Source organism: Taudactylus pleione, unplaced genomic scaffold, assembly GCF_031769625.1.
Source record: "Taudactylus pleione unplaced genomic scaffold, aTauple2 ptg000019l, whole genome shotgun sequence".
NCBI classification, from domain to species: Eukaryota; Metazoa; Chordata; class Amphibia; order Anura; family Myobatrachidae; genus Taudactylus; species Taudactylus pleione.
Genome location: NW_028284421.1, coordinates 34080490 through 34105182, shown reverse-complemented (window position 1 = coordinate 34105182; position 24693 = coordinate 34080490). Strand labels below are relative to the sequence as shown.

The 24693-nt window shown below is 45.8% G+C and overlaps 1 protein-coding gene across 2 annotated transcripts in view; it reads right to left on the bottom strand.

The window, feature by feature from the left end:
• ZNF592 (zinc finger protein 592) overlaps positions 1-3246 on the bottom strand; it is a 41408-nt gene extending 38162 nt beyond the window's left edge. For both annotated transcript variants that reach the window (XR_015869789.1, XM_088446762.1), the window contains exons 1-2: positions 3184-3246; positions 699-749 (exon numbers count right to left, since the gene is read on the bottom strand). Coding sequence is in view for 1 of the 2 variants with exons in the window: in XM_088446762.1 (XP_088302888.1) it covers positions 699-749; positions 3184-3244 (112 nt within the window). In the remaining variant the exon portion in view is untranslated. The remainder of the gene's footprint in view (positions 1-698; positions 750-3183) is intronic.
• Positions 3247-24693: the final 21447 nt, after the last annotated feature.

Here is a 24693-nt window from a genome sequence, read left to right as displayed (position 1 = left end):
TTTTAGGATTTCTGTCTGTGGAAGCAGATGTGGCCCAGTATATACTCACCTATGCATGATTAAAGAAATCCATATAACATGACCTGTTGGTGGTACTTGAGGTCTGAAATTGATAACTCCTGCTATAAGCTGGGTACACACTGGCCCTGATTCAGAGCCGGACGCTCTGACAGACACATTTTGGCCGCAGCTATAGCGAGCGGCCAAAATGATGGTCAAGACCATCACGACCATCGGGCTTGCGACGAGACCCTTGCGGTAGGGTCTCGCTGCCGCAAGCCCTGGAGTGCTTTTGGCTCTATCACTATACGATATATTGGCCAATTTTGCTATCCGTGATGGATCACACGACCATCGGATAGTATGTACCCTCAAATCCACCCAATTCATTGTTTGATGAATTGAGTGGTTGCATCTTCCTATCTGATGTGGAGCACATCAAATGGCATGACGTCGTGGTAGCGATACATTAAGCATGTAACGATATATTGCACCATCATAAGGTGGATCATGCAGTGTGTACGGTGATGCGATATGACGTTACATTGCATCGCAAGCTTTACACAAATTATCTGATATTGCCAATTTTAACCAACTGCCACTCATATTTAATCAGGCATGAAATAACTGTGCACTTTAAAGTTTATCTGCCAAGTAGATGAAATGACAGGAAGTAAAAAAAAAATAAAGAGACTAACCTGGTAGTTTTAATGCATGGTTCCACTTAGTGTAGATACCGCACACAAAACCTGGAATAGATATATGGAAATGAGAAACAGTGGAGGTCATACAAGGGAAATCTGTCTTGTATTGCATATTAGAACGTACTTCACAGAGAATGCAACTTGGAAAATAATGACAGAGAGAGCTACAGTGAAATGACAGCATACAGAAATCAGTTTCACACAGTATGTTACATATTACATGTTATAAACTACAAAGCAGTATACACTATAGTGATGGCTCAACTGAATTTAGCATCCAAATTAATGGAAGGATCCACTAAACAAACCCTAGTCTGATTTTATTCCAACTTCTCAACCAATCCATGGGTCATAGTGCACAGACCTTTTCTTCATCTTTAAAACATGGGCGTTCATTCAGCTCCAAATAAATATCTATAAATGATTACTGTTGAAGATATAGTGCTCTGTAGTAAGGAATACTGTTTAGAATCTAGTAACCATTGAAAAGTAGAGAGACTTGGAATTGTTGGACTGAGATGGATTACAGGCCTATTTTTATAAATATAGCATTTTGGTTTACAATGTTTCCATGGTGTAACAAGAGAGACAGATGTGGAAATGCAACATGGTAAACCATAAGGTAGAGAGTAAAACAAAGTAACAAGGGGTCTTCCAGAAACAACAGTAAAATATATGACAGCAAGAGGTTTATTGAGAACACAGACAATTCATGACCCGAGTGCTACTAATAGAATAGAGCACAGGTTCTCAAAGTCTGTCCTCAGGACCCCAAACAGTGAATGTTTTCCAGGTCTCCCCACAGAGTCACAAGTGAAATAATTAGCTCCACCTGTGGGTCTTTTAAAATGTGTCAGTGAGTAATGAATACACCTGTGCACCTGCTGGGTGATCTGGAAAACGTGACCTGAGGACTGAGTTTGAGAACCACTGCCATAGAGAAGAGATGATGTCTGAGATAGAAGACCCAGCACAAAGAAAATACTAACATTAGATAAAATTTGGATAGAAATATAGAAATAAATAACCCACTGCCCCATACTTCTCGCTCACGGTCTCTCCCCTTCTGTATTTTTCTGCCCCTCCCCTTTAGACTGTAAGCTCTCACGAGCAGGGCCCTCTTCGCTCATGTGTTTTGCCTTTCCTCACTTATACCATCATCTCCACCCCACTGCAGCACCTATTTTGACTGCTTATGCAGCAATGTTTTTTTAACCATGTCCTTCAATATTTTGTACTGCAGGTGATTTTGTTCTTGTTTTGCTCATACTTTTACTGTCTTTGTACCTTATAAGGCACTGCGGAACCTTTGTGGCACAATATAAATAAAGGACAATAATAATAGAATGCAAGGTTGTGTTACAGGTGATAGGCCATATCAAAGAGTATCACTGCAATGACACCCAGTAAGGAACTTAAATCTAACTGGCAAGAGGTCTTTTTTAAGACTAAAAAGCATGTAACCGGGTATGTGTGGATTTAACCCATTGGTTCAATTGGGGCCTTTCACAACAGAAGAGCAACTGGAGTTAGACAACCCAGAGATAGTTGCGGTGTGACAGCCCTGGCATGGTGACAATAGGGAGGGGTGCTGTGTGACAGCCCTGGCATGGTGACAATAGAGAGGTGCTGTGTGATAGTGAGTGCTTGCAAGTCTTCTAACTTGAAGAGAGAGATGTTGTAGTTAGTGTTACTGCCTAATAGCCCTGAGGTCATGAGTTCAATTACTGACTAAGGCACTGTGTGGAGTTTGCATGTTCTTTCTGCGTATGTTTTCTTCGTATGCTCCGGTTTCCTCCCTCAGTCCAAAAACATCCTGGTTGCTAAACTGACTTCTGACAACAAATTAACCCTAGTGTGTATGTGTGTACATGCGACAGGGAATATAGATTGTAAACTGATGTGAATAAATAATTCTTAGTAAAGCACTGCTTAATGTGTGTGGTATATAAATAACTTAATAAATACAATGAGTAAACAGAGTTCCCCGTTTTTACTTTAGGACATAGGTCAACAATAGAAAGAAGTGCAAATATTGTTTAATGACATGTGTCATAAGAAACCATGTCCACATATCACTAAGAGGATGGCCACAAAAGGTGATTAGAGTACCACTCACTGCAATAAAGTAGCAGTGTGAAAAAGAATCATGATTGTCATAGTATGACAGGGGGTCTGCCAGATAGAAGAGTATGTACTACTGCATGACAGACAGGAGAACAGAGGGAAAGGGTGCACCACCACAGCATGCATTCACTACAGCAGTTTCAAAACTTCTGCATGCACAATCATGTGGATAAACACAGCCAGTGTGTAGCTCACATGCTGAGTGTGCATGGAAATGGCAGTGCCCTTACCAGCTATACTCAGTGAGACAGACCTTGCCATTTTGCATATGGCAAGAGAGAAACATGTAAAGCAACCTGTACATACACACCATTCATTCCTGTATATAAATGACATATTAATGCGTCTATACCATTAGTCACCGTAAAGGAACAAGCAATATAAGAACAAATGCATTCTGCTACAAGCTGCATATCCCTCCGCAGCCTGCTGCCGCGCACCCTGACAGGAAGGGGTTTCCCGGGGACTATTTACAGTATCTGCCAATATGTAAGTATATTTGTATATAAGGGGATGTATACCGCCCCTACACAAATCACCATGGTTCTGGCTAATTCTGCTCAGTGTCCGGATCTCCGTCTTACCCCGCACTGGCCCGGAGCTGCCGCTCACACGCACGGGCACCGAGGAGGGAACGGAGCTGGAAACCAAACGGTAATCAAAGAAATCGGCCAGATCAGTAGGCCGGGACCGGGAGAAACTAACATGGCGGAGAGAGACTGGGCCTGGGGAAGAGGAGGCGTCTAACTCACACTGGGAGGGGAGAGGGGGCCTGCTGGAGGTGGGGTCTAGGAGCACAGAACACAGAGACCAGCACTGGCTCTAGCTGCCGGCCGGGAGGGAGGCACCACTGCGCATGCTCCGTACAGCACACAGAGACAGGGGAGAGAATGCCTGTGACTGATGCTGGTGCTGAGGAAAGAGGCCCCAATCACAGGAGTACTGAGCTTAGGCAAGCTATAATAATACCGTAACCGTGTGTTAGGGAGGCAAGAAGACTGGCAGGACACGGACTCGGGAGGAGAGGGAATGTAAGAATAGCTGTGACAAACATTTTACTGTTGTTAAGTCTTCTACATACATAAAAAAAGAATAACTACACTGACCTGTAGGTTCTTTTTTTGCCACCAAATTATGTGTTTCTATTTCACAGAATGGTCCAAAAGGACTGGATTTGGAAAAGTAAAGGCTAAAGCAGATACATACATCCCTACGTTCTATCATTCTATTCTATTAAGTTGAATCAAAGTGGGTGAAAATTGCGCTGTGTGACACTCTCTTCTATCAGCGATAACTCACACTCTATCGCCATTTTAGCTACGTTACAGAATGAGATGGTGCCATTAGTTATCAAATGTGCACCTGCCAGAGAGGTCCTGCATAAACCTACCCCTCCAGCAATGCCGGAGCCGAGCTGATAAGACTGTGCATGCCCAATAAGTACGTCCCCTATCTGTCTATACTGTACATCAGGAGTGGGGACCCTTTTTTCTGCCAAGGGCCATTTTGATATATATAACAGTATTTGCGGGCCTGTTGCAGGCCACGCCCCCTCCGTGTGATGTCACATGGGGACGGGGCCGCAATCGCCAATGATTACAGCAATGCCTGGAGAATCCTGAGGATGCTCCGGGGAGCTGTAAGGGCAGCGGTGTGACCATCTGAAGCATCCTAAGGATGCTCCAGGTGGCACTGCTGCATAGATTCTGGCCACAGGGTGCCATTATAGGCACCCTGCTATCCAGATGAGGCTAGCAGAAAAAAGCTCAGAGGGCCAGACCAAATGATTCCGGTCCCCGGGCCTGAGGTTCCCCACAAACCATTAATCCTGTGCATGCCAAGTAAGCTATGTAACCTTTTTTCCTAATACTCATGCACAAGTTGAAGAGTCTTGCATGTACAGTTCAATTAAGTCTGGACGGGGAGGGGGGGGGATTAAATTGTTTTCTTACTCCCGATGTCCTGTCTAAAGTGACAGGGCGATATTCAAATTTGCGCTGCGGGCATGAGTTAATGGGCACCTACATGTTGCGCCCAAATGCACCGGTTTTAGGGTCTATGTTCTAATAATTGCAATACTGCTGCAATTATGTATGCATCTCGAAGGGGATATTTAAATTTTTTATGAAAATATCCAGGCTATGCACAAAGGGGAATTTGCATGGACAACGGTTGCGGTAACTGCTGTCCCTGCGAGTTATATCCCCGGCAAATTGTAGAAGTCTTTCACAGAAGTGAAAGACTTCTCCGGGGGGAAGCTGACACTGTACATGTGCACAGTGTCAGCTTCTCTCTCCTGCACTTGGAGCCTCCATAAGCTTCCAGCAGTTTACACCATCTGAAGATGGGCTATGAGTTTACATAGTGGTCTGATCATTGATAATAATGGGGACTGCGATCCTAAGTGTTAATTAGCACTCTGCTAGAGATTTCTGTGAAATCTCCTGCATTGTGATTTTAGTGCATAACTACAATACATAATTATATGTAATAAAAAAAGATTGATACATAGGGGCCTAAGACTTTTAAATCGTCTAAACCCATTGAAAGTACTGGGCATGTCTGGTTTGGGCGCCCAAAAGCCTGTCTTTTGCAGATTTCTGCTCTCCACCCCAGGAGGAAATAACAGGCACCAGCAGCACTCGCACCCATCGGCACAAATAATTACATTGCTCCTGTCACTTTAGATAGAAGCTGCGGGCAGCGCAAAACAATTCCCTCCTGGATGTCTGTGGTACCAGTAAAAGAGCATGACACTCATCGAATGAACACACTGATTGTGCCTTATAGGTTCTGGCTTCTCACACACACGTGTAGAAGGTGAACATATGATAAATACGAACAGTTGTTCTAAAAGCCCAGCCTGTGTACAATTTATTGATACCAGCCAGTAACATTTTTATCTGGATATTCTTAGTTTCTGCCCAAATTTTAAGGGGACAGTTCCCAAAAGTGGAATGTGAGCATGCACCTATGTACTGTATATGCCAGTCGGACAAATAGACAATTTCACATAATTAAATGCAGTTTTCTACTGCAGGGTCCATAGGGTATCCACAGGATACCTTGGGGCATAGGTGATGACGTCAGGCATCGGGCACCACAGAGTTAAGTTTCTTTATCCTCCCAGGATGCACTGGGGTCCCTCTCCTATACCCCGCCCCCGAGCCTCAGGCACCGCAGTTTTCGTTGGTGCTCGGCCCGGAGTCGGATGCACCTCTACAGAGGGGGGTCTGTCAAGGCCCCTGAATTTTTTCCTCGGGCAGCTGTGGCTGCACACTAAGGGCCTGATTCAGAGCCGCTCGTAAGCGGCCGCTCGTTCGCTCTGAGCGATGTTCGTACAACTGCGCATGCGTATGGGTTGTAATGCGCATGCGAAAACCAGTCATTGCGGTCGGAAATCATGCACTCGCAAAACAGCGAGGGGCTGCTAATTTGATTGACATAATGTACCGTTTGTGGGTGGTAACAGGGGAAGGTGCTTAAAAACGGGGGAGTGGAGATCCGAACGCAGGCGTGCCAAACGGTCAAAAAGGGCGTTTAATGGGAGTGCATAATTAGTAAAGGAGCATCATCGACCACGTCACTTGGTTGTCTTTTAGCCTGAACTGCTCGCAGTGATTGCGGTAGGAAAATCCTACCACAAGCACTGGGAGCAGTTCAGATGCCTTTCGATGTACCCAATTAATCATATAAATACCAGCGATGACGTGTGATGCGAACGGCAAAGGGGCGTCTTTACAAAATAGCGAGCGCATTTTTCGTTCGCTCACTCAGACATAGAGGCGTCATCAAACCGCAATAAGCGAGCGCTCAATTTAAGTAGCCGGCCCCTTTTTTGGAACGACCGTCCGCAAATAGCGTCTGACTCTGAATCAGGCCCTAAGAGTGTACAGCATGGACAGTACTGACGTCCATGCTGTCACTCCTCCACCCCGCCGGTACCAGAACGCCGGTACCGACCTGGGGAAGCTGGTTTGTAACAGGGGTCACAGCTAGCGGTGACCCCGGTTACCATGGACTGTGGCCTGATCTACGGGGACGCAGGTAAGCGGCGGGGTCCGGCGGTGGGTCCCCACTGGTAACAGTCCTGAGTCCCCAGGCAGGGGGCTCCCTGGGGACTGGTCGCAGCGTGGAGCCAGGTACTGATCCTGCGCTTCCACTTACCCCCTGGGACAGCGGGTCGCGGCGGTGATAAAACGCTCCGGCGTCCTGTGGGTTAAATGCAGGCCAGGGGAGCGCGCCATCCCTGCATAGCAGCCGGCGCCTCCCCCGCTGCACACGGCCTCTCCACAGCGGTCTGAGCCAGTGCAGCTGCTCTTCCCCCGGGCCAGCCTCATTCTGCTCCTCGGTGGCCATTTTATCTAACACATGGCAAACGTTGCTGGATGCGGTGAGCGGTGGCAAGCAGTCAGGGTCCCCCCTGCATACCTTTCTTCCGGTGGCACAGGTCTGTGTATGCAGCGCTGATTCCTACCAGGCTCTGGGCCTGATTCAGAGCCGGACGCTCTGACCAGAGCGCTCGCTCTGAATCAGGGCTCTCCTACCTAAAAATGGAGCGGCCTCTTGGACGCTCGCATAGCTGTGGGTTACCACCCACAGCTTATGCGATCGTCCATTATGATGGTCTTGACCATCGCGACCATCGGGCTTGCGACGAGACCCTGCGGTAGGGTCTCGTGGCCGCAAGCCTGGAGTGATTTTGGCTCTATCAGAGCCAAAATCACTCCCACTGACATCACTAGTGATGTCAGTGGGGCCAGACCCAGACGGTAGGCGTTCCCATGGGAATGCCTCCGTCTGGCAGCCACGCCCCCGGCACGCCCACCAAAGGGGGCATGCTGTCAGTCACCATCGGCAGCACGCCCCCTTTGGTGCGAGACCCGGAGCGACAGCTTGGCTGTCGCTATGCGGGTCTCGCGCATGCGAACAATGGAGCTCCCTCCGTCGTGCGCATGCGCATTAGGACACCATCGACCCAATTGCGAGCATCCTACGCTCGCTCGCGGGTCTGAACTAGGCCCCCTGTGTCCTGTGTAGTTGATCACAGCACTAATAGTGCAGGGTTATTCTGCATTGTATGTGACTTAATGCTAGTACTGCTGTTTGTACTTTCACTTTCTACTGTCAGCCATTTTACCTATCCCTGTCTTCTCTGCTAAAAGCCCTTGCGGTGCGGTGTTGCAGGGCGTTATTACCTCACTGTCCAGATTGTTTGGTGAGGTGTGTCACATACAGCGCTGTCCACTACCCCAGAATGTCTGATAGCGCGATTTTCCTCTGAGGCCAAAGTGTACCATATGTCAGGTATAATTGGCGGAGGGTGATGGAAATGTGGAGGGGCTATGTAAGGCGCGATTTCTGTCACTGCACCTGTGCAGCAGCCACCATGGGCCTGTTTTGCTAAGGCACTTACTACCCTGGTGCGCCAGCTGGCGACGCCCCCTGCGTTACCACAGATGGGCTTCTCACAGCACTCAATGGTGTCGTCTCCCATACAGGGGTTCCCCAGGCAATTGGTGGTACCCCAAAGTCTCCCTCTCTCACCCCCTCAGGTCACACCTGAACCTGCGTGGGTCAGCTCTCTGTCCAATACGGTGCAACACCTGTCGGACGTTTTACAGGGGGAGTCTTCATTGCGGCCGCATAAGCGACCTTTGCCATCTCAGATCACACAAGATGATGTGGCCACTGATGACGGTGAGATGTTAGACCTTTGTGACCAGGAGACTTTCCTTACAAGAGAGGCGGAGTCTAAGGTATACATACCGGGCCTTATACGTGCAGTTCGTACGGCCCTAGTTATTGATGAGGACGATCCTCCCGTGACTAAATCAAAATTTGCCTTCTTTAAGGATATTAAGGGTGATGCCACTGTTTTTCCCCTATCTGGTCAGCTAGTGGACGATTTAGAGGAGGCGTGGAAAAATCTGGGTAAGTGTTACCAGCCTCAAAGACGTTTGGCTGTTGCATACCCCTTTGCAGACAATTATTTCTCAAAATGTGAAACCCCTCAGGTGGATTCTCATATCACACGCATTGTGAAGAGTGCTACACTGCCCATGCCATGCATGTCCTCCTTAAAGGATGCCACGGATCGTAAGGTGGAAATATGCCTGAAGTCCATTTATTCCCTTGCTGGGGGGGGGTGTCCAGGCTGGCTGTGTGCTGGGTGGCTAGAGCCATGGAGCTCTGGGCTGATAGCTTGGAGGCGTCTCTGGACACTGACTCCTCACCTGAAAAGGTGGAGTTAGTGGGTAACTTAACAGATTCGGCCACTTATATTAATGAGGCGGCCTTAGATATCGGTCTCCTTGCTTCCAGGATCTCCTCGGCAGCAGTGGCAGCTCGCCGCACCTTATGGTTGCGGTCTTGGAAGGCGGATGCAGATTCAAAGCGGGGTTTGGAATGCTTGCCTTTTAATGGACAAGTCCTATATGGACCTGATCTGGACAAAATTGTGGCCACTCTGGCGGCAGCAAAGTCTGCGTGTCTGCCATCAGCTACGGTCCCATCAGGGTCAGGTTCTTCGTCCTTTCGACCTTATAGGGTAAGGGTAAGTCCAAGGTACAGTCCTTTCTGAGACAGGCAGGAGTCAAGAGGACTGCAAAGCCAAAGAAACAGGCTTGGAGTATCAGACGTCCTGCTCCCAAGTCTGACGACAAGCCTTCAGCCTGACGGGGCGGGCCTCTCTTTGGAGGACCCCAAAGTGGGAGGCCGACTTCTTAGATTCGCCCAATGCTGGCGTCTGACCACTTCAAACACTTGGGTAAGAGAAGTAGTTTCTCAGGGGTACGCCCTCTCCTTCCGGCGGCGGCCTCCCAGATGGTTTTTCACCACGGGTCTTCAGTCCAATCAGGACAAGGCCCTGGAGTTACGGAAGGTATTGCACACTATGCTCCAGGCTGGGGTCATATTGCCAGTTCGTTTCTCTCAGAGGGGATTGGGGTATTACTCCAATCTTTTTCTGGTACAGAAACCTAATGGGTCCTCCCGGCCAATACTCAATCTCAAATCCCTCAACAAAGTTTTGAGGGTTCCTCGATTCAGGATGGAGACCATGCATTCCATCATTTTAGTGATGGAGCCTGGGGATTTCATGGTATCGCTGGATATTCAGGATGCTTACCTGCATATCCCCATTGCCTCAGCGCACCAGCGCTTCCTCATGTTTGCAGTGGTCAACGACCATTTCCAGTTTCAAGCGCTGCCTTTTGGTTTGGCCACGGCACCTCGTGTGTTTTACCAAAGTTATGGCAGCTCACCTACGGATGCAGGGGGTTCGCTTGTTACCCTATCTGGACGCCCTCCTGCTGTTGGCAGAGTCTCCAGAGATACTTCAGCGCCATCTGCAACTGTCGGTCTTGGTGTTGCAGACTCACGGCTGGCTGATAAATTGGAAGAAATCTTCCCTGGTTCCATCACAGATGATCCATCTCGGAGTTCTGTTGGAAAGGTACAGTCAGACAACGCCACCGCGGTGGCTTACATAAACCGCCAAGGAGGGACCCACAGTCAGGTGGCTCTGACAGAGGTGTCCCACATTCTGGCTTGGGCGGAAGGAAATCTCCCTGCCATATCGGCAGTGTTCATACCAGGAGTCCTCAACTGGGAAGCAGACTTTCTCAGACGTTAAGACGTGCATCCAGGAGAGTGGTCTCTTCACCAGGAGGTGTTTCAGCTACTGGTGAACAGGTGGGGCCTTCCAGAGATAGATCTCATGGCCTCCCGACACAACAACAAACTGCCGGTGTTCGGGTCAAGGACAAGAGATGCAAAGGCTTGTCTAGTGGACACTCTGTCGGTCAAGTGGTCCTTCCAGTATGCGTACCTCTTCCCTCCGTTTTCCCTTATTGCTCGAGTGCTACGAAAATTCAAGCAAGAAGGCAGCATGCTCCTACTTATAGCTCCAGCGTGGCCCAGACGGCACTGGTACTCAGACCTTCGGAGTCTCTCAGTGGACACTCCGATGCTGTTGCCTCAATGTCTGGACTTGTTATCTCAGGGCCCTTGTCTTTATCCGGACCTAGATCGGCTGTCTGACGGCGTGGCTATCGAGACTGCCCTCTTGAGGTCCAGGGGTTTTTCCGGCTCTGTAGTGCAAACTATGCTAAGAGCTCGGAAACCTTCATCTGCAAGAATTTACCATCGTGTGTGGCATACTTTCTTTTAGTGGTGTCACCCTAGAGGCTATGCTCCTCGGGTGTTTCGACTGTCCAGAGTATTTGCTTTCCTACAGGCAGGCTTAGATCATGGTCTTCGCCTTGCCTCGCTGAAGGTGCAGGTGTCTGCCCTGTCAGTCTGGTTTCATCGTAGGATTGCTACGCTCCCTGATGTCCGCACCTTTATGCAAGGTGTACTGCGTATTCAGCCTCCCTTTGTTCCACCTGTGGCACCTTGGGATCTGACTGTGGTCCTAAGGGTTCTTCAAGGACCACCATTCGAACCACTGGGCTCAGTGGATTTGAAATGGCTTACGCTTAAGACAGTTTTCCTTCTGGCCATTGCCTCGGCCAGAAGGGTTTTGGAATTGGGAACTCTGTCATGCAGACCTCCATTTCTTATTTTTCATAGGAACAGGGCTGTGCTTCGCACCCGTCCTGGATTTCTTCTGAAGGTGGTATCTAGTTTCCATATCAATGAGGATATTATTGTACCGGCCTTTAATGCACGGACCTTTCGGTTGGTGAGGCCACTTTGGATGTGGTGCGGGCCTTAAAACTCTATGTTGACCTTACCGCTTCTTTTCGGAAGTCGGACTCGTTGTTTGTCCTTTATGGCTTCCGGAAGAAGGGTTGGCCTGCCACTAAGCAAACTTTGGCAGGATGGATTCGCCTGGCTATTTCTGAAGTTTATGCTCATGAAGGTCTTCCCGTTCCATCTTCAGTCAGGGCTCATTCCACTAGGTCTGTGGGTCCTTCGTGGGCAGCTGGGCGTGGCGCCTCAGCAGTTCAGCTTTGCAAGGCAGCCACGTGGTCATCTGTCCATACGTTCGTACTAGGTTCCGTTCGGATTTAAAAAAACGAATCTTATTGGGTATCAGCTGTCACGAGTTTTGGATAGCAAATAAGATTCGGTTTTTAAAACCGAACGGAACCGAGTAGAACCGAATCCGCTCACCCCTAGTTCGTACGGTATTATGCTTTTGATACCTACGCCTCTCAGGATGCTTCCTTCGGGCGGCGGATTCTCCTTACAGCACAGGAGCGTCCCCACCCTTAAAGGATACTGCTTTGGGACATCCCCAAGGCATCCTGTGGATACCCTATGGACCCTGCAGTAGAAAATAAGAGATATTGTAAGAACGTACCTTTGTTATCTCTATTTCTACGAAGTCCATAGGGTTCCACAGGACTCTCACCCTGTCGCACCTGTACTGCAGATGGGCTTTGCTCTGGTCACCGGTTTTTCCATTTCCTTCTGGTAAGAATGTGATTCCCCGTGTGTTCCAGACTTTTCTTCTCTCTCTTTCTCCTCCTCCGGCCTATGGCTTGTAACGTAACTGAGGCTCGGGGGCGGGTTATAGGAGAGGGACCCCAGTGCATCCTGGAAGGATGAAGAATCTTAACTCTGTGGTGCCCGATGCCTGACGTCATCACCTATACCCCAAGGTATCCTGTGGAACCCTATGGACTTCGTAGAAATAGAGATAACAAAGGTAAGTTCTTACCATATCTCTTTTTTTTTTTTTCTGTTTCATAAAATATTTCCACTGATATATAAGTTAGAAGGGCAAATACATCAGTTGTTATTAGAAGGACTAAACTTACAAAATAAAATAAATAAAATGTGACACAAGTGCCCATTTCTAGCCTTGGTGAGTTTATATATCTCTTCCAGTATAAACTTGCCAATCAGGAGTTACTTGCAGAGAACATTATCATGCAAGTTGTAACACATAGTCTGGGATGGTACTACTGAGAACACAGACGGCAAACGTCTGTGGCAAAGAAGAAGCTACAAATAGATTCAATTCTTACATTCTTGTTTAAAACTGTAAAACTCAAAATCAAAAGGGTTTTCCACAATTTAAGGAACTATAAAAATGAAATCTCTCTAAATACATTTTGACACTGTGGAGGAATGCCATACTTGTGGACTTTATTCATGATCCCATGTATAAAAATACAGGTTGAGTCTCCCATATCCAAAATGCTTGGGACCATTAGTATTTTGGATATCAAATTTTTCTGTATTTTGGATACCATAATGAGATCTTTAGAATGGGACCCAAGCCAAAATACAGAACACATTTATGTTTCTTATACACACAGCCTGAAGTTAAGTTTATGCAGTATTTTTAATAATTTTCTGCATCAAACAAAGTTTGTGCAGATACACAAAATGTATTTGTTTCATATACACCTTATACACACAGCCTGAATATAATTTTATACAATATAATATTAATAATTTTGTGCATTAAACAAAGTTTGTGTACATTGAATCATCAGAAAGCAAAAAGGTGTCACTATCTCAGTCATGCTAAAAAAAATTCCATATTTTGGAATATTACGTATTTCGATATACAGGTCGAGTCTCCCATATCCAAAATGCGTGGGACCAGGGGTCTTTTGGATATCGGAATATTCCGTATATTGGAATATTTGCATATCATAATGAGATATCTTGGGAATGGGACCTATATATAACCACAGAATGCATTTATGTTTTATATACACCTTATATACACAGCCTACAGGTAATTTTATACAACATTTTTAATAATTTTGTGCATCAAAAAAAAGTTTGTGCACATACATGAAATTCATTTATATTTCATATACACAAAGCCTGAAGGTTATTTCATACTATATTTTTAATAATTTTGTGTCTTAAACAAAGTTTATGTACACTGAACCATCAGAAAGCAAAGGTTCCACATTTCGGTTACGTATTTCGGAATATTTGGATATGGGAGACTAAACCTGTATTTGGATATGGGAGACTCAACCTGTATATATTTTATTCAGAGTATTTTATTTTATTTTTTCATTTGACAATTGGAGATTAAACTAGGCATGCCTGGTGTCACAACTTGATTAGAACTTGGATCCGGAGTGGTCACAGGAGACGTTCATGGGACGGTTTGCTGGTATTGGAAGAAGCCGGCCTCAGGGGGGTGTGATTCATGAATGAGGAAGAGAAGTGCGGGAGGCTCAGACTGTGGCAACTGAGGGAGACGAGGTAAGTCGGACACTGGAGCTGGAGGCTGAAGAGGACACTGAACCCCAGGGACGGCAGGCCCTCCTGCTGGGTAGGCAAATAGGATGATGCACTCAGGGACTGGAGTCAGAGGTGGTTTAGACTGGAACAGAGACGGTAGAATAGCAGGCAGACTACAACAGAACTGCAGCAATTCAGAGGCAAGGGAGCACAGGAACTAGCACACAGCTTGCGCTGTGTATAACGTTGCACTGGCAACTAGAGGGTGTACTAAACACCCTTAAGTACCATGGATAAGTGCAGGATAGGCTGCTAGCACTCCCAGGAAGCTGCTGTGACTGGGTTGGCTCAACCAGGTCACATGTCCAAATCCAAGATGGCAGCGCCCAGTAGTCATCGGCGCTGCTTGGAGAATCAACTGCCAGCTGTCCCTTCTGCCACCCTGCCCGATCTCCAGCACCAGGATCACCTCCAGAAGCCAGGACCCCCACAGGAAGGACCCTGCCAGAGCGCCCGGGCAGGTAAGGTCCGTGCTCTCCGGGGGCCAGCAGTCCTGGTCGTGACACCTGGTACAAATGTGATTGGTAATTTTATGAAATTTCCTGGCTAATATACCATGTGTACAAATCAATCTTTACGCACTCTGGATTAGATTTTATTACCCAGTGTTGTGTGTAGGCATTTTCAATACAGTTTGTACGGGATGTAGTTATGAGACCGACGGTTTCAATACCAACAGGGAATCCCAACAAGGGATTTAAGATAGGCGTCGAAATACCAATGCCTATCTTAATCTCAACGCCGGAACACCGAAGGACGCCAGCCCGAACCAGGTAAGTCTGGGGCGCCCTTAGCATTGTCGTGCGGGGGGGGAGGGTTAGGTTTAGAGAGTGATGCGAGGTTAGGTTTTGGAGGGGGAGGATAGGGGTAGGCACTCCTAGGGGGGAGGGTTAGGATTAGGCACCACTTGGGGGGGGTAGGTTTAGGTATGAAGGGGTTAGGGTTAGGCTACAAGAAGAGGGGGGGGAAGGGGGGAGGTTATGTATACTTACCCAACCCCTGTCTGGATACCAACCATCGGGATGCCGCTGTCGGTATTCTGATAGGAGGCATACTGACAGCCGGCATTACATACCCATTCCAGTTCATACGGCACATATATAATTGGATGAGTGCCTTTTGAGCATTCACATGTGTAGCTAAGTGGTTCACTGCTCATTTGGTAGTAGTGATCATTGGCTGCAACATTTGTGGGCTACGCTATTGAGACAAGCTAGTTTGGTGTGGTAGTGTTATACATAATACCTGAAGAGAAGTGATAAAACCTCTAGAACTACTAAGAGAGCACTTCTTCACATTTCCTCAGAACTTCAACTCTATGCACTGAAGCTTACCACTAATTAGATATAATTGTAGTTTATAGGTAGACAGGACACTAATCCAGTATTTTAGTTGTTAACAGATATATAAGCTCTCTTAGAAAATGTGATAATACTTGTCCTTATCCAGTATTGTAACATCTATTCGTATACAAATGGGTCATTCCGTGTCAAGTGGACCAATTTTGAAAATCACCCCCACTTGACCATCTCCGATTTTGTTGAAATTTTGCATGAAGGATGTTATATATGTAGAACTAACTTTGGTGAAGTTTCAGTTCATAGTATGCAATAGTAGTGGAGTTGTGGCGCTGGTAGTGGAGGTAGGTGAAACTGTCACAAACTCCATGGTGCACAATCAGCAATGTTCAACTAATTGCTGTGGCAGATCTATGAAAGCAAAAGTAGTGAACATGCTTATACAACTTTTGATGCTGATTTCAAAAATGTTTGCCTCAATGCATACAAAAAAGTACTTTTTGACAGTATGAGGTCAAAGCAGGCCAAAATATACATTGTGTAAAAAAAATTCTGGAATTCAGCTGCCCATATCTCCAAAGGAAAACCTTATTTTAGAATGACATTAGTATAGCTAACTATCCAAGTGGACACAATCACAATCATAAAACAACAGACAAGTTTCTTAGTTCCTTTGATTTAAGATTGCTTTCACAAATCTTGCGTATAATTTTCCGCCATCTTTGAACTCCAACAGCAATAAAGAAGCATAACCGATTTTCTTGAAACAACATTCATTAAAAAGAGCAGACTTTAAACTACAACATATATTTGTTGATTTTTCCTCAGTTGGTACAAAACTTGTTAGATGTTGTTTGAGATTTCTAGCTACTTTCACCTCCTCGTCCAGCATCAATATATGCCAGTGTCGGTTGAGGATATTTTCAATATATTTATGGTTTCCATTAAACTGTGTTATAAAGGCTGTCTATTTCATTTGGAATTTTAGTTTTGTAAGTAACCTGTCAGGACTTTGACTATTTCAGTACATAAATATAAACTACACTTGCCGAAGTTCCATTGTGGTCGTTGGAGGATCTATCCTGGTTACTGGCGTTCATCACATGCAGTGTGCAGAGAGTTAAAGTGATCATCTGTTTCTTAGGTGTCATCAGGTTGTTGGATTCCTTGATTGCTTATTATTCCAAACCTGATTCTATTTGGGTCACATGTTCTGAACTTCCTATGGATCACAGACCTCTAGTATAAAGCCTGTTACTAACTATGCCTCATTGTCTGTGCAACGTTGCTTTCAGGTCTTCCTTGGACTCCTGCCAGATTCCCACTGTGCCTGGTGTATGCTGTGGACCTTGCTACATTCCTGCTGGTGTTCCGGTTCAAGTTCTGATACAGGTTATCAGCTGCACTACAGAGCTCAGCATTGCCATTGTCTTTCCGTTGTTATCCTGCTCTATTACTGCTATTCCATTCTATACTACACTATTTGGTTTACTTGTTATAATTGACTCATACAGACACTGGGGTTACTTCTTCTACAGTTGTCAACTGCACCGTTACAGTCTATCCTCATCGGAACCCCATCACATCGCAGGGCTCAATCCTGCTCTGGATATTCATTACGTCGCAGGGCGCAACCCTGCTTCGGACCTTCATTACGCCACAGGGCTCAACCCTGCTCCGGACCTTCATCACATCGCAGGGCTCAACCCAGTTCCGGACCCTCATCACGTCTCAGGGCTCAACCACGTTCAGGACCCTCGTCACGTCTCAGGGCTCAACCGGGTTCCGGACCCTCATCACGTCTCAGGGTTCAACCCTGTTCCAGATCTTCATTAACCTCGTTCCGTATCTTGTTACATCTCAGGGCTCAACCCTGTTATTGACCTCCATTCTATCCTGAGGCCCTAGCCTCATGTCTTACTCGGGGTTTCACCCCACACCAGTTTAGTGTGTACTTCGAACTTTGTTTCTCTCAGGGGCATACAAAATCGGAGATGGTCAAGTGGGGGGCCCCTGGTCCACTTGACATGGAATAACCCAAATGATAACAGTTATGTACTGCAAGGTCACATACTGAGTACTGGCAGCTATATTAGAAAACTTAGTGATGAAGAAAATCTGCAGATAACACTAATATATGTCATTATTAAATGTCTGAATGCAGATAAAGTATTAATATAGACTTGTAAGTCAAAACTGATAATTATCAAACAAATCAATTTGTACTTACCAAGTTCAAGGGCTGGAGACAGGCAGAATACTGATATATATTCTGGGGTCAGGGCTTGCAGTAAATAAATCGTGGTCATAAGAATATCCACGGTAAGGATAAGGAAAGTGGCAAACCGATATACAGAACCAGTTCAGCTACAACAAGTAGATCTCAGGAGCACAGGTCACCACACTGAAGCGGGAACTTTCAGCAGCATGGGTGAACCGGCAGGCATGCTATTTAAAAATGCCTGAACCAATAGGCTGAGGGCTGTCCCTAAACCCAGCACCACTGCATCTTGATAGAGAGGGGTGGACTGGATAGGAGAATGCTAACGAGGTTTCTTTCGACAACCAGTGCTACAGGACAGAAATTATAGTGGGCCTGATTCACTACGGATTGTAACTGCGATTATGCATGCAGTCTGACTGCGATGATATGCTAATCCATTGCGATCGCTATGCCGTCGCAGCACACATAAGGACGCCCACCTTACCTTACACACAACTGTACTGTTTAGCAAGACTGCAAAACCATCTGTAACACTGAGTACAATAGGAGCATCACACACACTTGCACAAGCTCTGACCTCACTCAGGAATTGCTAACCTCATCGTACGCACAGAGCACTCGAGCAGCATATGGCAACGTAATGGCTAATTTATGCACGCCCCTGCAACGGCGTTCAAATGCCCTGGCACGCCTGCGTTTCGCTGACCACCATCCCGTCACCTCCCACAAATGGCACTTCCTGTCATTCACTCTGAGATGGGTCTGCGTAGTCACTGCGATCGCAGTCCCGATCGTAGTGGCTAGTTTACACATGCACACTGTGATGCATACACATGCGCAAATTGCAACAATTGGCCGATTGCATGCGTAATCACAGTTGCGCGCCTTGCTGAATCCAGCCCAGTATGCAAAACCCTGTTGCCAAGGTAGAGCATATTAATGTAGAAAGGTGTGTTTTGGGCATCACATCTTTGTAAGCCAAGTTCTTATGCACTTCAGGGTTCCCCGTCTCCAGGGGTAAATGGTTGCACTTGTCATGCAGCAGTCAAGTAGTAGTACACCAGTCCAGGGCCTAGGTACAAGTATACACAGCTAGTTTATTAACAGCACTAAAATATAAAAGTAAATCCTTGTCTGTCCACCTCCAACTACACAAAATGATTCCCTTTCTCAGAGTGGAGGGACCCAAGAGCCCTCTCATAAAACAGAAGTCTGTAACAGAGCACTTACATTCAGTGATAACAATGTGTCTCAGCAGGCCTCTGACCTGTTCCCCAGGCAATGAGAGACTGACAGACCCTTTAGCAGCCTCTAACAGGAGGTCTGGCTATCAAGGCTATCTAATATATATATATATATATATATATATATATATATATAGACACACACACTACTCCGGCTCTGTCCTTACTGATATTACACACACACACACATATATATATATATATATATACATATATATATATATATATACTACCCCTGCTGACATTACACACATTTATACTCCGGCTCTACAGCTACTGACAACACACACACATATATATGTATGTGTGTATTGTCAGTAGCTGTAGAGCCGAAGTATAAATGTGCGTAATGTCAGCAGGGGTAGTATATATATGTATATGTGTGTAATATCAGTAATGACAGAGCCGGAGTAGTGTGTGTGTGTGTGTATGTGTGTATATATATATAAATATATATATTACCCGGCACTACCCCTACCGGCATCACACATATACTACCCCAACTCTGCCACTACTGACATTATGCACACATACTGTGTATAGTCCGGCTCTACCCCCACTGACATTATACACACACACACACATATATATATATATATATATATATATATATATAAAAAATCGTATCCTCCAATAAATGTTGGATGAAGGCACTCACTTAAAAGAATTTTTCATTTTATTGAGACATGATGGGTGAAAAAATCTTACTTAAATATTCAGACACCATTCCATATGTATCGACGTTTCGATCTGTTAACAGACCTTTATCAAGACAAGTGTCTGTAACATAACATCACATACAAACATCTAAAAAAGAAACAGAGACAAAAAACAAATCACTATCATAAGACAAAGTCTATCTGGCCCCATTCTATTTCCCCAATGGACGAATATTGCCAACATACCATAAGACACGCAAACTCAATAATCCTGGCAATATTGCCAGGATTATTGACACTTGTCTTGATAAAGGTCTGTTAACAGATCGAAACGTCGACACATATGGAATGGTGTCTGAATATTTAAGTAAGATTTTTTCACCCATCATGTCTCAATAAAATGAAAAATTCTTTTAAGTGAGTGCCTTCATCCAACATTTATTGGAGAATACGATTTTTTCTATTTATGGACTTTTCGTCTTGAAGTGCACCCTGAACAAAAGTTGTAACAGGTGTGAGTGCAGAACATTCTTGGACTATATATATATATATATATATATATATATATATATATATATATATATATATATATATAGACATATAATCTCTAACTCTGGCTTTACTCCTACTGATATTACACACACATATATGCACTACCCTGGCTCAATCCCTAGTGACATTACACACATATACTGTATATAATAAGTCTCTACTCATACTGACATTACACACACATATATATATATATATATATATATGTGTGTGTGTAATATATATATATATATATATATATATGCACAAATCCATGTTCACATTACAGAAAGCTGTATATTTCTGTTGAAAAAATATACGTCCCTCAGGCCCTTAATGTACACAGTAGACCAATGTCATGTACATTGTTTTATTTAAATGAGGAATAAGCCTGCATAAATAGTAGCAGAATATAAACATTATGGTGTGTCAGAGGTACCATCTTCTAGCCAGCACAATAGAGGAATGCTACACCCAATTAGCCCTGCTCACTGCCATGGTAAAACCTAATTATATATATTTTTCAGTGTTCTACAATGTGCTTCCACAAGTAATGCCTTTGTCAAAGATGATAAAATCTTGGTGCATTGCCATTTACCTCAGTAATTGTGCAATAATATAGTAATTTACAAAATAATAAAAAGTTAGGAAATCTTTGACGAAGACTTGACTCATACAAGGATCTTGCTATTTGCCAGACACCTGACTGTTTTCAAGAAGTAAAACAATATTTAAAATATCACCATGCAGATATTCAAACCACCATCCACACACTTGTGTGAAACTGGACTGGTCTTTGGAGGAGGGAGATGGAGAAGTATGGAGATCATTGACTATATATGATGTAAAGAGGATTTAAGGCTGTTCACTATGTGCTGTACTGGGGACATCATACTGGTTTTTATTTGCTGGATTTAAGGTCGTACACACTGGAGCAATGGGCATTCCATCCGACATTGGGGCAAATGCCCGTACAGACTTTAATGAGTTAATGGACGGAATAATCACTCTTCCGTTTATTAACATAACACAGGTTGCTAGCGATATAGCTAGGTTTGATGTGAGCTCATTGTCGCTAGAGACCACGCACACTCTCCTGTACACAGAGCAATGTAGGCGATATGTTGTTGCGAAATGGAAAATCGGGCCGACATCGCTCCAGTGTGTACTGTACACCAGCTTAAGAACATGTCTGAAATACTATATGATGTTACGTAATGAGGCATTTTGACTAGAGACCAGTGGGTGATGTCCTGAGTGTTTGGTCTGGTCAGTGTTTGATGTCCTGAGTGTGTGGTCTGGTCAGTGTGTGATGTTCTAAGTGTGTGGTCTGGTCAATATGTGATATTCTGAGTGTATGGTCAGTAGTGTGTGGTCAGTATGTGATGTCCTGAGTGTGTGGTCTGGTCAGTGTGTGATGTCCTGAGTGTATGGTCAGTATGTGATGTCCTGAGTGTGTGGTCTGGTCAGTGTGTGATGTCCTGAGTGTGTGGTCTGGTCAGTGTGTGAGGTCCTGAGTGTTTGGTCTGGTCTGCATATGATGTCCTGAGTGTTTGGTCTGGTCAGTGTGTGATGTCCTGAGTGTGTGGTCTGGTCAGTGTGTGATGTCCTGAGTGTTTGGTCTGGTCAGTGTATGATGTCCTGAGTATTTGGTCTGGTCAGAGTGATGTCCTGAGTGTTTGGTTTGGTCAGCATATGATGGCCTGAGTGTTTGGTCAGTTTGTGATGTCCTAACACAAACACACTACCCCAGCACTCAATAGGAGCTTATACATACACAATATAAGAGGCAGTAGAAATATACACACTAATGCACCACTATGAGAAAGATAATGCTGTAGATGTACAAGGGAAATAGAGATATCTAACAATACAGAACTCAGGACACAGCAGATAGTTTCAGCACAGCAACATAACAACATATAGGGACCAATAGGAGAAAGCACAGACCTACAGCATGGGGACACCTTAGTGATATACACTTATTACAGCCTGTATACACCAACACACAGCTCTATATAACACTGTTGCTCACTATATACCAACACACAGCTGTATATAACACCGCAACCCCCTATATACCAACACACTGCTCTATATAACACCGCAACCCCCTGTATACCAACACATAGCTCTGTATAACACTGCAGCCCCCTATAAACCGACACACAGCATTATATAACAACACAGCCCTATATACAAACACAGGCCCTGATTCAGAGCTGGACGCTCTGAAAGAGCACTAGCTCTGAATCAGGGGTTTTTTTTTTTTTTGTGCGGCCTCCTGGCCGCTCGCATAGCTGTGGGTGACCACCCACAGCTATAGCGAGCGGCCAGTTTGATGGTCGCGATGGTCAAGACCATCGCGACCATCGGGCTTGTGGTAGGGTCTCGTGGCCGCAAGCCCCAGAGAGCTTCTGGCTCTAATAGAGCCGGAAGTTCTCCACTAACATCACTTGTGATGTCAGTGGGGTCGCCCCCAAACGGCAGGCGTTCTCATGAACGCCTCCATTTGGTCAGCCACCCCCCGGCCCGCCCACCAAAGGGGGCGAGCTGTCACTCAACATCGACAGCTCGCCCCCTTTGGTGCAAGACCCGGAGCGACGGAGTGCCCGTCGCTAGCTGGGTCTCGCGCATGTGCACGACGGAGCCGGCTCCGTCGTGCGCATGCGCTGTGGGCCACCATCGACCCGGTTGCGAGCGCTCAGCACTTGCGACCGGGTCTGAATCAGGCCCACAGTCCCCTATAAGGTAACACAGCACCTATATACAGACACGCAGTCGTCTATAGGGAAAAAAAACAGCCCCTATATACAGATACACAGCCACTATAGGATAAAAACAGCTCCTATATACAGACACACAGCCCCCTATAAGGTAACACAGCTCTTATATACAGACACACAACCCCATATAAGGCAAGAGCCCCTATAGATAGACAGGGCCCAGATTCCTGATGATCGAGAATCTGCGCAGGCGCCTGACCTGTTCTGCGCATGTGCAGAACGGGTCTGCGGTCCCACACGCAAACTGGCAGCAGACTGTCATTGATTGACAGTCTGCTGCCGTCTTTCTGGGTGGGATGGGGGCAGCGATGGCCGCTGTTTAGAGGGAGGGAAGAGACCAGGATCTCTGTCGGCTGACGGAGATTTCCTGGCCTCTTCCTCTCATCTGCGGAGGCCAGCTTGCGTGATCCCATGTGTCACTTAGCCGGCCGATGTTCCTGCAGAGTATCCGATGCTGTGTTGGACAACGCAGCTCTGATAAGTAATGCAGCAGGAGGCATGATGCCTCCTATGCATTACCATGTCTGCAAGGAGTGCAATTGCAAAGCTGCCTGCTTGCAGCTTTGCAATTGCGATTTTTGCTGAAACAGGCCCACAGTCCCCATATAAAATGAGTGACAGTCACCTGCTGGACCAGCCCCCCCGGCTGCAGACATGATGCTCCTGGACTGCCGGCATTGAAGATCCCACTGTGCGCTGGAGACTCCTCTCTTTCCCTGGGCCCAGTAACTGCCAGACCCTGCCCCTTCGTCTCACACAGGCCCAGCAGCTGAGTAGAGATGTAGCCTGCAGTGATGGCTGCCAGCGCTCAGTGTTAGTCACTGAGCCTGCCCAGGCTTTCATGCAGCCCAGCACTGGGGATTCTCCTTGCCCTGAGAGATGGGGGGAGGTGTGGCAAAGTCCCGATGGCCCAATCTGCTCATACAGTGTACCCATCTGCTAAGCCCCACCTCCTCGCAGAAAGGGGCATGGCCACAAGACAGTGGGGCCCACCGGGGAATTACCTGATTACATAGCAGCCCAGTCTGAGCCTGGTGTACAGTATGTTCCAAACTGCATATTCACACTTGTTGCAGTGTTGGTGTATACCAAAAAAAAGAGATGACAGCAATAGTTTATTGTACACTTTATGATGATAAAATGAGTTTGTGGATTGCGTTCACCTATGGTAATTATCAACTGTACATTCAACAGTTTTATACCGATGTATATCGGAGAAAACTGAATGACCATGAGCAGGGAACTCTAAAGTGATATGGTATTCCCCCCCAAAATTGTCACAAATAAATGCATTTTGATAAATCAAAGCTAAAAGCATAAAAAATAATAAAATAAATTGAAATTAAAATAGGAAAATGGAATCATAATAAATGGTATAAGATCTGCGTCTCTCATCTACACTCATTACATGCTCCCATTCATAGTTACAGGACTTTGGCCCTGATTCAGAGCCGCTCGTAAGTGGGCGCTCGTTCGTTGTGACGGATGTTCGCACATCTGCGCATGCGTACGGATTTTAATATGCATGCACGAACCAGTCAGTGCGGCCGAAAATCATTTGTTCACTATATAGCGAATGCCTGCTATTTTGAGTGACAGAAGGAGGCGTATGTGGGTGGTAACAGGGGAAGGTGCTTGAAAACGGGGGTGTGGAATTCGAACGCAGGCGTGCTTAAAGGTCAAAACGGGCGTTTTAAGGGAGTGCGTAATTAATACAGCAGCGTCATTGACCACGTCACTTGTTTTTTTTTTACTCAGAACTGCTTGCAAAATAGCGGTTGAAAAAACCAGCCACAAGAATAGCGAGCAGTTCATACGCTGTTCAATGTACTCGATTAATCTAATAAATAGCGGACATGACATATGGTGCGAGCGGCAAGGGGGCGTATTTTTC